This window comes from Littorina saxatilis, linkage group LG16 (assembly GCF_037325665.1).
Source record: "Littorina saxatilis isolate snail1 linkage group LG16, US_GU_Lsax_2.0, whole genome shotgun sequence".
NCBI lineage: Eukaryota > Metazoa > Mollusca > Gastropoda > Littorinimorpha > Littorinidae > Littorina > Littorina saxatilis.
The window spans coordinates 12060360-12074989 of record NC_090260.1 but is presented as its reverse complement, the minus strand read 5'-3'; the positions used below and the strand labels follow the sequence as shown (position 1 = coordinate 12074989).

Here is a 14630-nt window from a genome sequence, read left to right as displayed (position 1 = left end):
TATATATATGGGTAGCGCCGTATGTATGGCAGCTCGCTTTCCCCGGGGAGAAAGCAGCCCGAATTTCCATGAGGGTAACCTCACTGGACTGTAAATCTTATCCAATCCAATCCAATATTTCGTCTGTCATTTCCTCCTTGGCTTATAACAAAAACTACAGTGACGAAAGTGAAGATAGTAGACACGATTTTATCTCAGAGTGAACAGGATTATTTCACTCACAAAGTCCATGAAGACGTCTTTCAAATCACATCGCCTCCCTCAATAATGAGATAAGCCGCTGTCAGTGCTGAGTAAACGTTTTCACAACCGTAATTAGAGCGGTAGTATCTCGCGCTTATCTTTGACAAACATTCAGAAGCAAACACCCGCCTGCCGTCGAGGCCATCTTGAACCACGTGACACCTTCCATCTCAACCAGCCAACCAGTGCGCCAGATGACAGATCACCGACGCACGCACTTCATTCACAGACACACGCAGAGGGCGTACACACGCCCACCCCACCAAGCGTTCAAAGCAGAGAGGCGCCGCGGCGAACGGTGGAACACTGGAAGAGCAATAAGCGTCATTACAAGGCATTCCGCTTCCATTACGCCCTCCACTAAGCCTCAGTAAAAAGCCTCGAGTGGAAGAGCAGCAGTTGCTGAGCGATAGGGAGGGGCTTCCAGCTTGCCGCGAGAGGAGAAGAAAGAGAGAGAAAGAGAGAGCGTAGTGTGTGTGTGTGCGTTGTCTCTGTGCCGTTGTGGAGTGTAGCTGCCTCTCATTCTCTCCACCAGCGCTCGGCCCGTTCAGTCTCTCTCATGCCAGCTGTTTATGCACAGACAGAATTTCAACATGGCGAGCCACATTCCACCTCGGACCTCGTTACCTCTTCTTTTCTCGCAACACTTCTCTCCGACGAGGGAAAAACGTGGTTTTGTTTCCCCGTCGCTGTCACTGACAGCATCGGCGAGGAAGATGTGGTGTGTTTTTGTGCTGTGGATGCTGGTTTCCTCCGACGGTAGCGGTGGAATGGTGAAAATGTCGTCTGCCTCGGCCTCCGACGATGGCGGCGGCGAATCTGGTTCTAGCGCGGCCTCCCCGCAGTGTGTTTTGAAAGGACAGGTCTACACGGAACGGTTGTGGTACGGCTATCTCATTGACAAAGCCTTCCACCGGGACTACGCCAAGATTCAGTACAGCATCCACTACCCCGTCAAAGAGTGCTGCGTCAACCTGCTCATCTATTATGATGATCAGATCAAGCAGCTGACGCAGGACATGACGTGCGAGGAGCGCGAGAGAATACTCCCCAACAACAACAACCAGGTCATCCCCCTGCACACTCTCAACAGAACTGTGGGGTGTAGAATCTGGAACGGCACGGACGAGCCTTACTACGTGTGTGTGGGGGAGAGGATCTTCCGCTCCAGTGGGCCCAGGACGTGGTACTTCGCGCTCAGCCGGTGCGGCGCCAAGACCCCGCTCACCGTCAACTACGCCTTCAACGTGTCGGGTTACTATGGCGACTGCGAGGAAGACCCTCTGGTGCACACCTACATCCCGCCCTCCCCCAAGGAGGACAGCAACGTGTACGTGTCCCTGGCGCTGGGGATCGTGGCCGGGGTGGCCATCAGCGCCGCCATCGTCTTCTTCGCCCTCTGGTTCGTCGCCCGGCGCCGCGCGGCCAACAGCAAAGGCAGCAGCGTGACGTCATCGCAGGCGACGATGACGCAGGACGACATCTTCTACGTCAACCCGTCGCTGAGCGAGCGCGAGCAGCAGGAGTACGGCACGAGCCAGGCCAGCTCGGAGAACTACTACGAGGTCATCCCGGAGAGACGTAGCTACGAGAGCATCAACCCGCACATGCTGGGCGCCTCGGGGGGACAGGGGATGGGGGCTGCGGCTCACCACGCGCTCATGCACGGCCACCCCCACCCCCACGCCCATGCCCACCACCTGCACCCGGCGCACGCGCATGCTCACGCGCACGGCCACGCCACCCACCCGCGTCATCAGATGCACATGCACCAGGCCCACGGCCCTGGCCCCAACACCAACACCCAGGTCAAGGACTCCGCGTTCCACCGACCTCACCCCCACCCGGCCATGGCCGGGTATCCCATGTTTGAAGACTACCCCCCGCCCCCCTACCAGCCCCCCAGGCTCCTCGGGGGTCCCAAGCACCACACCCTTCACCACCCGACTCCCCACCACCACGACAATCTCTCCCTCAACCCCCGTCTCCGCACCCCCCTCCTCAATCCCACTCACGCCCCCTCCCTCTCCTTTCCCGCTGTGATGCCTCCCGCCCCCGCCCCCGGCTCTCTCAACAACAACACCGCCAGCGGCAACAACAACAACGGCAACAACAGCAACAACAACATTACCTCCACTTCTGCGGTCAGCATGAACACCACCACCAACACCGTCTCGCTAGGGGAGACAAGCGCCTGACTAGCTGATATCGGAGTTGAGGCCCTTGCCGAAGGGAGGCGTAAGCTGAGAACCACGGAGGTATGACTATCTTCTGAGAAAGTTGAAAGATTGTTCCAACAGATCTGAAAGTGTGTTCCCCAACGGAGGTACGTATGACTGTGCCTATTTCCTGGGAAATTTGACACCTGAAAGCTTGTTCATACAGATCTGAAAGTGTGTTCCCAAACGGAGGTATGTCTATGTCTATGACTATCTTCTGGGAAAGTCGACATCTGAAAGCTTGTTCCAAGTATCCAACAGATCTTAAAGTTTGTTTCCCAACGGAGGTACATACATGTCTATGACTATCTTCTGGGAAAGTTGGCATCTGAAAGCTTGTTCCAGCAGATCTGAAAGTTTGTTCCCCAACGGAGGTATCACTGTCTTCATGGGAAGTCGACAGACATCTGAAAGCTGGTTCCAACAGAACTAAAAGTTTGTTCCCCAACGGAGGTATGACTGTGCCTACTTCCTATGAAAGTTGAGCTCTGAAAGCTTGTTCCATCAGATCTGAAAGTTTGTTCCATCAGATCTGAGAGTCAGTTCTCTCTTGGATAGTTCCATGACTATTTTCCGGAAGAGCTTCGATCTGAAAGTTTTGGATTTTTCTCTCTGTGGGAAGCTATGAACAACAGGTGTATGACTTTTGCGGGAAGAAAGTTTAACCCAGAGGGTGTGTGAGTTTGTTCCAAATGGATAGATGTAAGCTCAGAACGGCAGAGATATATCCACGATTTTCCGGGAGAGCTTGATCACAGAAAGGTGTTTTTTTCCCATGGAGAAAAAACGGTAAGAACAAAGGAAACATGACTATGTGCGTTGTTTGGGAGAGTATAGATCTGAAACTTCATTCCATTTCCATTGCCGAATGTGTATAATTCACCCCTGGATGATGGATACATGTATTCTTACAATGGTACGTGCATGTGTTTAATACCCACACACTTCTACATTGAACAAGCTAAAAGGACACGGACTTTTGACCGTTCTGTGGAAGAGTACAGATCTGAAGGTGTTGTCACGTGACGGAATTATCCAGGGAGACAATCCAAAACAAAGAGACTGCCAACGTTCCAAAATTCTATTTCTATGGAATTTAAAATAAAAATTTATAATGTTCTTAAAATTTTGATTTTTTTTTCTTTCAAAATTCTTCTGTATCCAGGGAGATGACACAAAAGCTGAAAGTTCAAATATCAAGAACTGGAAAAAGACAGATTCCTTGATTGAAAAATTGTATTGTCTTTTGTTGTTGTAAAGTTGTGCAAAGAGAGATTGACAGTTTGTGGTAGAATAAACTTCATCAGCGTTTGTGCACTCACAAAACCAAGGCAAAGATTTCCAGTGAATTGATGCGAGAAAAGATGTCGACACATTTTATTTTGAACAGATCTTTTGGTGAAATTCCTCACATGTATCTCAGTGTATACGCCGTTGCCACAACATGGACGATGTCACGCATTTAGAACGCTTCAGTTGCTGATAGAACGCAGAGTGTGTCGAACATGCCTGACAGATATCATTTATGATAGACGGTGGTTTTATGTGAACAGAACAGAAAAGCAGAACACAGAATTGTGAGGATTTTACCCCTGGAGCAACAAAGATCTCTAACCCATCCAACAGATCTGCGAGTGGTGTGTCCCTGTGTGATGAGACGGAACAGATGAATAGAACACAGAATTTTTCATCAGAATCAGAATTCAGAACGAAGTTGCTGGCACAAGAGCGATACATGTATCTAAACCCTCTAGTTATTGATTCTTGTGTGATAACCGAGAACAGATGGATACAACACAGAAATATGACACTGAAAATACTTTTTCTTTCTTCTGGAATATCAGAGAAGTCACAACATGTAGTACTAGTACAACCAAATATCTCAATGGATTTGACTCCTCCCTCCCCTTACATCTGGAATATTATATCGGAGAAGTGACCCCTATAGCGTAGTGCAACTATCCTTTGACTATCCTTACAGTTCCACACCGACCAATAGATATTGTGTTATATTACACAGGTGCACGTGTCAGTACTTAGTCGTTGTTGTCTGTTGAAGTCAACCATCTTGTCGACGTTCTCGTGTAAACATCGTGTACAGTACAGTTCTACATGATATATTGTTCTACATGACAAACTTGTTTTCTGCTGTTGGTTCCTCTGTGTTTCAACACACAACTTACCTGTGTGTGGATTGTACTTCTTGACGTTCGTTCGTGTCGGATACAGTGAAAACTGACGTCACTGAATCAGTGAAAACTGACGTCATTAAACCAATGAAAGCGGACGTCATTAAACCAATGAAAGCGGACGTCATTATCATGATTATGTCTGTGAAGAAAATGACGTCATTTTGAGAGATTTACCTCGCTGATGTGAAACAAAGCCCAAATAATATTGTGTGTGATTTTTGACGAGGGTTAAAAATGACGTCATATTGGCGTTCATGGATTTATTCTTTACGTCATTATACCGATTGGATATATGTAATGATGTATAGTTGATTCCCCTTTTGTGCTTGCGTGAGTATCGGATTTTGTGAAGAGCTGAATGAGGTTTGTATAAACTTGTGATCACGATACTGATTATTATGTTTGTGTGTGTGTGTGTGTGTGTGTGTGCGTGTGTGTGTATGTCTGTGTGTGTGCGTGCGTGAGTGTGTGTGTGTATGTGTGTGTTTTTCTCTCCATCTAATAACATGACACACATCAACAAACTTTTCACTTTGATTTTGACAGGTATGTGAATCTTTTGTTCATGGTAATTTTTTGTTAGAAACCCCGTCATTGATTAATTTGTCAGGTACAAGAGGCCTGTTTGTGTGTGAGGTATAAACTGGAATTTAATTGAGATATAAGTGTAGACCTCCACAGTGAATCCGATTGTTGAAACATTTACCAGACCAATATTTTGCTGTTGAAGAATGTATCGAATTTACCATCATTGGCCAAAAGTTACCCCAACTTACCGTGTATAGTTATAAATGTGTGGGTTTTTTTACGGTAAAAACATTTCTCATTCACTGTTGAACAAAGGATTTATATTATAACATAAACTTGCATGATATATCTGTTGACTGATTGTGTTTGTTCCTGTTATCCGGATTTTGTTTAGAAATCAGAGGGTGGGAACTGGGATGGATTTACAATCATTTGCAAGACTAGGCCACGTGTAGTGTTTATGCTGTTTCTGACCATAAACGATTTTTTTAAATTGTTTATTATTCACTGTTGATTAAAGAATGGGACAGAAAATGAAGTAGATTGGTAGTGCCGATGCAAATCCAGATGTCAGGATTTTACCTTGAAAGGACAAAGCTGAAGAAAATTGTGAGGAATTCCGAATTGTCATCACGCGCCTGACGTGTTAGCTTGGTCCTACAAGTAGAGTCAAACCTGCCTATAACGACCGCCCGAAGGAACGACCAAAAGTGGCCGTTATAGACAGGGGAATCAGAAAAACAACTCGTCCGGGATCCTTGGCAGTGGTCGTTTTGGGCAGGTGGTCGCTTTCAAAAGGTGGCCGCAAGGACAGGTGCGACTGTATAAATAAACAGTAGATCTCAACATTATACTTGTTTGTCCGATGTGTTTCTAATTCACTGCTGGGTTTCAACTCAAGGCAAGACAGCCACTCGCAGGAGCCATTGTGTTAACATGCTCTCATCACTGCTGGGTTTCAACTCAAGGCAAGACAGCCACTCGCAGGAGCCATTGTGTTAACATGCTCTCATCAATGCTGGGTTTCAACTCAAGGCAAGACAGCTACTCGCTGGAGCCATTGTGTTAACATGCTCTCATCAATGCTGGGTTTCAACTCAAGGCAAGACAGCTACTCGCTGGAGCCATTGTGTTAACATGCTCTCATCAATGCTGGGTTTCAACTCAAGGCAAGACAGCCACTCGCAGGAGCCATTGTGTTAACATGCTCTCATCACTGCTGGGTTTCAACTCAAGGCAAGACAGCCACTCGCAGGAGCCATTGTGTTAACATGCTCTCATCAATGCTGGAATGTCTGTAGGAAAACTATGAGACACAGATCTATAAGTTAATAGAATTGCTGACGCCCCGAATTATGTCAAGTCAAGACTCAAAGTCTACTGAATGCCGCGTTTCTTAAAGGCATATGTACTCGATGACTATACACGCTAATTGCTTTACCAACAGCTGGAGACATGCTAAATTAAGTTCCCTGCAAAATATTGTGGTCTAGGACCCCTTCAATGTTGAGATATATGTTAATTTTCATTTTGATCTGGATCGTCCTATTTATAGATTTGGCAACACATGTAACGTTGATGCAAGGGAGCTAACACCGCGGCTTTGTTGACATCCTCACTTTTTCAGAGGCAAGAACAAGCTGTAATGCATGTATTATGGTCCGCGCATGGTGACATATCGTCATTATATGGTCTTATGGTGCGTTTGACACAAACTACACTTTGTAAACACGGGAGCGCGTACATAATGCCTTTAAGATGATCTGTATTGTGCTGAGTTGAATGATTCATTAACTTGACTTGTTCTTGTGCGCTGATAGGTTGTTGTTTTTTTATTTATCTTTTTTTAAAGAAAGAGAGGGAGAGGCGAGCATGAGAGAACGGGGGGGAGGGGGGGGGGTTCTCAGTAAAAGCTAGCCGCAGACAGGAACGTTCCATAACACAAAACTTAAAACCCACAAGAATTCCCGAATGAGGAAAAGATTACATGTATGACAGATTTCCGATTGACAAAGCATCCACGAGGTAAAAATGACATTGAAGCATACATGTAGAAAAAGCCAGGCCCACGTAAGCAGAGTTTTTTCCTCGTTCATGAGAATCTCAACGTACAGTGTAGCTGCGAATTGATTCTCAGCCCTGTGTTATGTTATTGATCGACGTCAGGTCGGCCAGTATTTCCCGCCAAAGCCAGCAGAGCTGCTGTGTTCCACTTTCAATTTCCACCATTCTCTTCAGCCCTGTCACCCGCTGTCGTCATTCTGGCTGAAAGTGAAACGTCAGTTTTGTGATGTTATCAGTGAAATTTGAACGCGACAGGTGGCTGACGTTTCTATCAGTATCAGACATCAGTATCAGACATGGCATTTTAACGTAACGTTATAAATAAATACACAATTTTCCGTAAATATGCAAATTTTCTGTAAATTTGAAAGCCTAGGTTAAAGTTTGTATGTGTGTTTTGTTGATCAAAATCAACACTAAAAAATAGGTAAGACTTAGCCATGTAGCTTGTCGCACAATTATTGAATTCAGTTACATTCGAAGTAATTTCAGTAAAAGAGAGAAAATGTAAGTTTTACGCCCTCACGGCAAAGCCATTAGGGGCATGTTACACGGGAAAACCCGGCTTTGTATGAAAAATTTCAGTAAAACCATAACAGGAGATACATATTTCTGAATCCCAAATCTGTAGTAACAGGTGTTATGTTTTTGTCATGATGAGATGGGGTTGAATATTCGTGCTGTCACCAGCAAGTGCGTTCCATCTGTATTGTTAGTTTAGAGTTGTATAACATGGCATAAGATTAACAAATAATATTTATATTTGACTCGGTTCAATTAAGCGAAGTGGGGAAGCAGATGTGTGACCTGCACTTTCGAAAAGCCGTAAAAAGCGACCAGAAAACGTAGGGACAATGGATTTCAGCGAACAAGCGGATAAAAAGGCTTTTGTCTTGTTGTTTTTCTGTTATTTAATTGTTTTTGTTTTTCATTTCCTGGTATTTGACGTTTTAAATGAATTCTACTCACGACACGATCTGACGTGTACACGGTGATTGGCTAGCTAGTACGTAAGCAGTGTGTGGTTTTGATGTTGTTTGCAGTAACGGTCCGATTCAAGTACAACCAAATATTGTACAGTATAAGTATTTTAAGCTACAACTTCCAGTTTTGTTTTGTTTTAAGTGTGTATGCATTTTTCCAATCAAGTTTTTATGCTGACTAAATGACTTTGCATTTTCAAGAAAGTTTAAGTGTTTACACTTTTTAACCGGACCAATCAGATTACCAAGCAAATATTTACTGTCAATGCTAAAGCCCACAGCTATCGTGTGACTGTGTCCATTGACTTTTGTGTTGTCATACAAAGGAACGGAATCCACCCCCCATCCCCCCCACCCCCACCCCTTTTTGTAAGACCTCTGAGAAATCTCAGAAAACACGTCTTAAAGAGGAGGGAGTGTGAAAACGGAGGTACATTTAGAGACGTCACTAACAGACAAGCAGAATACACGGTCTTACAGGTGTGAGTCTGTAACAGTGTATATGTAAATTTACTGAGGTGAATCCTTACAGAAGTAAAGAAAACAAATCGTGTCAAGTCATTACCATTATTCACAATCACAAGTTAAATGTTGAATGTAACTGGCCATAATTATCACAGCAAGGAAAAGGTGTAAACAAAAGGGGTCCTACCTCAACATATCTCACCCCCACCCCCACCCTACCCCCCACCCCTCTCCATGAAGCCTAGGTCAACTGCAGTAGGCCAATCGTTTGTGTAATTTCCATTTCCAAAAACAACCACCAATGACATACAAAACACAAGCAGTGGAAAATGGACTCAAAACTCAACAGTGGACGTGCACAAAGGTGGGTGATCCAACTTTCATCGTTTCTGTTTTGCAGTTTTCCACTTTTGACAGTAATGACCTTTTCTGGCTGTAGAACCTTACTTCTTTTGGCTTTAATTACCACTTTTGGTTGCAATTATCAATTTGGCTGTAATTACAACATTTGATTGTAATTACAACTTTTGGTTGTAATTTTTCACTTTTGGTATCAGCATGCCTTCCATAGCTTTGCCCGTGTACACGCATGAACACGCTTGTCGTGTGATGTACGGTACGTAAATAGACAGGGAATACCACCCGCGGGTTAGGGGGAAGAATTTACCCGATGCTCCCCAGCATGTCGTAAGAGGCGACTAACGGATTCTGTTTCTCCTTTTACCCTTGTTAAGTGTTTCTTGTATAGAATATAGTCAATTTTTGTAAAGATTTTAGTCAAGCAGTATGTAAGAAATGTTAAGTCCTTTGTACTGGAAACTTGCATTCTCCCAGTAAGGTAATATATTGTACTACGTTGCAAGCCCCTGGAGCAATTTTTTTATTAGTGCTTTTGTGAACAAGAAACAATTGACAAGTGGCTCTATCCCATCTCCCCCCTTTCCCCGTCGCGATATAACCTTCGTGGTTGAAAACGACGTTAAACACCAAATAAAGAAAGAAGACAGGGAATGTTTATGGCCTGTTATCTTTCTTGTGTAAACCTGAGACTGGTAGTGTAACATCGCCACCCTCCAAACTGACCGGAGGGTATGAACCAAACATTCCATTAGACGATCCCGATCCCGGGTGGGTACATTGTGTAAGGATCTAAAGTGCGTTTCACAGAGTGGGTGCATTGACGGGGTTTAATGCTGGAATAAAGAGGATGAAGGATCGTGTTATCCCGCTGATAGAATTTAATTTTCAGACCTGCATCTTGTTTGTGTTTTTTATTTTTTTATTTTTTATTTTATATATATTATTATGTCTACTCACCGAGAGAAAAAAAATGACATTTTAGTTGTGCAATCAAGAAAATATACGTGTAGAAAAGTGTGTATCAAAGACATGTTACCCCTGTTGTGTGAGCGCGCACGCGCGCTGTTCGTCTGTTTGTGCGTGCGTGCGTGCGTGCGTGCGTGTGTGTGTATGTGTGTGCAGGATAAAACAAGTGGTTACTATTGGCAGTACAGTTATTTTGTACTATGGCTCCGATTTTTACATACCCTCATGTGTATTATACAAAAGTTTTTGGAAAACATTTTACAAATATTGTTCGAAGTCTGTGAAATTGATCAGGCATGAATATCAATGTTTTAATGACAATTGTACTTGATCGATTTAATTCGATGTTTGTTTTAAGTATATGACTTGTACTTTTTTTTATTGAGTTTATCTTTCTCTGTCTGTCTGTCTGTCTGTCTGTCTGTCTGTCTCTGTCTCTCTCTCTCTCTCTGTCTCTCTCCCTCTCTATAATTATGTCTCTCTCTGTCTGTCTCTGTCTTTCTCTTTCTATCTCTGTCTCTCTGTCTGTGTCTGTCTGTCTGTCTCTCTCTGTCTCTCTCTCTCTCTCTCTCTCTCTCTCTCTCTCTCTCTCTCTCTCTCTCTCTCTCTCTCTCTCTCTCTCTCTCTCTCTCTCTCTCTCTCTCTCTCGTGACGATAAGAAAGTGAACTATTACTAGAACGATTTTTATTTTTACAAATGTTTGACTGTGTAAGAAAAAAAGCTTAAAATATTTTGTGTTGTCTCCTTGTGTGGCCATCGGTGCATAAGAAAAGGAAACGACTAAGAAGGAAGTTGTTCACTTTGTTGTGTCAGTGATTTTAATTTTGTCCATTAAATTGTTCAACTGCTCGCTCCTACTCTCTCTCCCCCCCTCACCCCCCCCCCCCCTCACCCCCCCTCACCCCCCCCCCCTCACCCCCCCCTCACCCCCCCCCCTCACCCCCCCCCTCACCCCCCCTCACCCCCCCCCCTCACCCCCCCCCTCACCCCCCCCTCACCCCCCCCCCTCACCCCCCCCCTCACCCCCCCCCTTCTTTTCAATTGTCATGTACTTTCTCTACTTTTGTTTTCTTCTATTTTTTTCCGTTTTCCTTGTTTAGGCCACACAAAAAAATAGGTCTGTTTACGGTAACCCGACCGACCCTATTTTTTTCGCGCGACCCTAGACTTTTTTTTGGCATTTGGGAAAAAAAAAAAAAAAATATCTTGTTTTTTTGGCAAAATAATGTAAAAATGTGGTTTTTTGGGGGGGAAAAAAAAGAAAAAAAAAGAAAAAAAAGAAAATCCCGACCTACCGACCCTATTGTTTTGGCCTATGTTACCGTAAACAGACCTTTTTTTTTTTTGGCCTTATCCTTTCTTCCTTATGCTCTGACCCCCCCCCCCCCCCTTTCTTTATCCATCTTCCCCTCCGCCTCCTCCTCCTCTTCTTCTTCTTCTTCTTGTGATGATAATGATGATGATGAAAATGAAAAAGAAGATGATGATGATGATGATGATGATGATGATGATGATGATGATGATGATGATGAAAATGAAGATGATGATGATGAAAATGAAGAAGATGATGATGATGATGAAAATGAAGAAGATGATGATGATGATGATGAAAAAGAAGAAGATGATGATGATGATGATGATGATGATGATGATGATGAAAATGAAGATGATGATGATGAAAATGAAGATGATGATGATGATGATGATGATGATGATGATGATGATGATGATGATGATGATGATGATGATGATGATGATGATGAATGAAATATTGTTAAACCAATGTGCGGATGGCATAAATGTATAGGTGTACAGTTTACATATTGTATGAACTGTGTATACCTCCACACGCAGTGACTGAATGATTGCTTTATTGACTTACCACTAATCTGATGGTTTTATCATTGTTTTGTTGTCTACTGTTCACTTTGTGCAATGCTTTTTGTTGATGTGTGTTCTTGTTCTCAGTAAACACACCCCCCCCCCCCTTCCACTCCCCTTTCATTTCAAAGTAGAATAAATTATTGTGAATTGTTGATCCAAGTGTTTGACTCAATTTGTACTGTATGCATAATGGCATGGTTAGATATTGTTGTGCTGGGTAGATGTATGGATGTATGGTTGCGTGTCTGTCTGTCTGTCTGTCTGCCTGTCTGTCGATCTGTCGGTCTGTCTGTGTCTGTGTGTTTTTTCGTTTGTTTCTTTGGGTGTTCATGATTGTGTGTGTGTCTGACAGTGTGTGTGTATGTGTATGCGTGTGTGTATGTTCATGAATGTGTGCCAGTGTGGGTGTGTCTGTGTGTGTGTTTGCGTCTGTGTGTCCGTGAACGCACATTCGTTGTTTTTTCGTGTAATGTGTGTCATAAAGGATATATCAAGCCCAGCAAAGGAGGGAATCTTAAAATGAAGGTTGATTTACAGACAACTATGTACATGTACTAACAATCTCAAAAAGCAAGGCCTCAAAAAGGGGAAGCTAGGTGTCTTAAACTCAAGAGTCTTAGAATTGGAGATCCTCTGACGGGCGCTGTGGCGGGCTGGTAAGACGTCGGCCTCTTAATCGGAAGGTCGAGGGTTCGAATCCCGGCTGCGGCCGCCTGGTGGGTTAAGTGTGGAGATTTTTTCGATCTCCCAGGTCAACTTATGTGCAGACCTGCTAGTGGCTTATCCCCCTTCGTGTGTACACGCAATCACAAGACCAAGTGCGCACGGAAAAGATCCTGTAATCCATGTCAGAGTTCGGTGGGTTATAGAAACACGAAAATATCCAGCATGCTTCCTCCGAAAGCGGCGTATGGCTGCCTTAATGACGGGGTAAAAACGGTCATACACGTAAAATTCCACTCGTGCAAAAAACACGAGTGTACGTGGGAGTTTCAGCCCACGAACGCAGAAGAAAAGAAGAAGGAGATCCTCTGTTGTAGAAATGTAGCTGTAACCAAAGAGTGACAACGAGAATCGTAGGACTTCAGATAAACCTCTTGGTTCTCTCCTTCTTCTACTTGTCATCAAATCACAAGTGTTTTGATATCGACAGCAGCTGTATGTCACTATTCAGTCCTGTTGGAAAATAAGTACAACTCCACCCTTGTCATAAAAGCATAGCTTTCTGTGCTGTTCCACGTAATAATGATATAATACTGATATAATAATGAACATTTATTGATCGCCCTTTCTCACCGGAGCTCACGGCGGTGTACAATAGCGAACTGCACACACACACATACATAATGTAAGCGCACACACATACACACACACACACGCACACACACACAAACACACACACACACACAAACACACACACACACACATTTAAATAACAGTCAATAGGTGAATCACCCTACTTAGTACTAAGTAACTATCCTACACAAAAGTGACTATGCTGTATGTTTTTGACACCCAACATTCACTAACTAAAAATGTTAAAACCTGCACAGTTTACTTCTCCTCACTACCACACTGCTTCAGTCCAAAGCTCTGCTGTCTTTCGCTAATCTCAAATTACGTGTGAGCGTGCTGCTAAGCCTGAGAAAGCTCGCAGCGGTTAAAAAGCTATGGTACCAGTCAATAGGATGTAGGCAGGTGCGTATTGCTGTGGATCTTTGGGGTGAGGTAGGTAAGCACGCGTGTAAACAAGAATGCATGAACTATGGGCGGGGATGCACGAACGCACACACACACGCGTGCGCACACAGAAACACATACTCACACGTACCGTGCACGCGCGCACGCACGCACGCACGCTCGCGCAAGCACGCACGCACACGCACACACACTAACGCACAGACACACACACACACACACACACACAAACACACAAAGACACACACGGCACACACCAATTCCGTATGTCTGTGTGTGTGTGTGTGTGTGCCAGTATGTGTGTGTATGTGTGTGTGTGTGTGTGTGTGTGCATGTGTGTGTGTGTGTGTGTGTGTGTGTGTGTGTGTGTGTTTACATTATGTATGTCTGTCTTAATGTATCATTGCGTATGTCTGTGTCAAGTTCCATGTATGTAAAGACGACTGGTATAAAAACACTTTTATCTAACGGCGAGGACAGGGGGGGGGGGGGGGAAGGGGGCGGTAGGGAAACCCCCTGACCAACCCCTGGTCTTAAAACTAATGGGACCTTACTGAACTGAAACACTCTTAACAGGGTGGATGGGGGGGGAGGGGGAGGGGGGTTTACTGTGTACGTATGAACTTTTCTTTTCGCTCTTGCGTGGACGAGTCCCATTTACCTGTCGTCATACCTGAGGGGTTTAGCTGAGCTAAGCTGCTTACCTGGCCACTACTGTGCGAGTTTCCAGCCTTCCTCCTTTATCCTAGGATTAAATGTTGTCTGCTTCGTCTGGGTTCTGACGGCTGCGTGTCCATTCCCAACGGGAAAGCATTTCGACGGTAAGTAACACCTTTTGTGTAGAGAAAAACGTGTGACTCTCCCACTCTCTCTCTCTCTCTCTCTCTCTCTCTCTCTCTCTCTCTCTCTCTCTCTCTCTCTCTCTCTCTCTCTCTCTCTCTCTCTCTCTCTCTCTCTCTCTCTCTCTCTCTCTCTCTCTCTCTCTCTCTCTCTCTCTCTCTCTCTCTCTCTCTCTCTCTCTCTCTCT

General features: G+C 44.4%; 1 protein-coding gene across 1 annotated transcript; it reads left to right on the top strand.

Annotated features, from left to right (window-relative positions):
- Positions 1 to 553: 553 nt before the first annotated feature.
- Positions 554 to 5087, top strand: LOC138950409 (uncharacterized). The gene has a single exon (XM_070322148.1). It carries the CDS (start codon positions 816 to 818, stop codon positions 2439 to 2441), a length of 1626 nt encoding a protein of 541 aa, XP_070178249.1. The 5' UTR covers positions 554 to 815; the 3' UTR covers positions 2442 to 5087.
- Positions 5088 to 14630: the final 9543 nt, after the last annotated feature.

Bases quoted from the DNA above. Each gene is read 5' to 3' on its own strand.
- LOC138950409 (XM_070322148.1), top strand. From the start codon at position 816: ATGCACAGACAGAATTTCAACATGGCGAGCCACATTCCACCTCGGACC.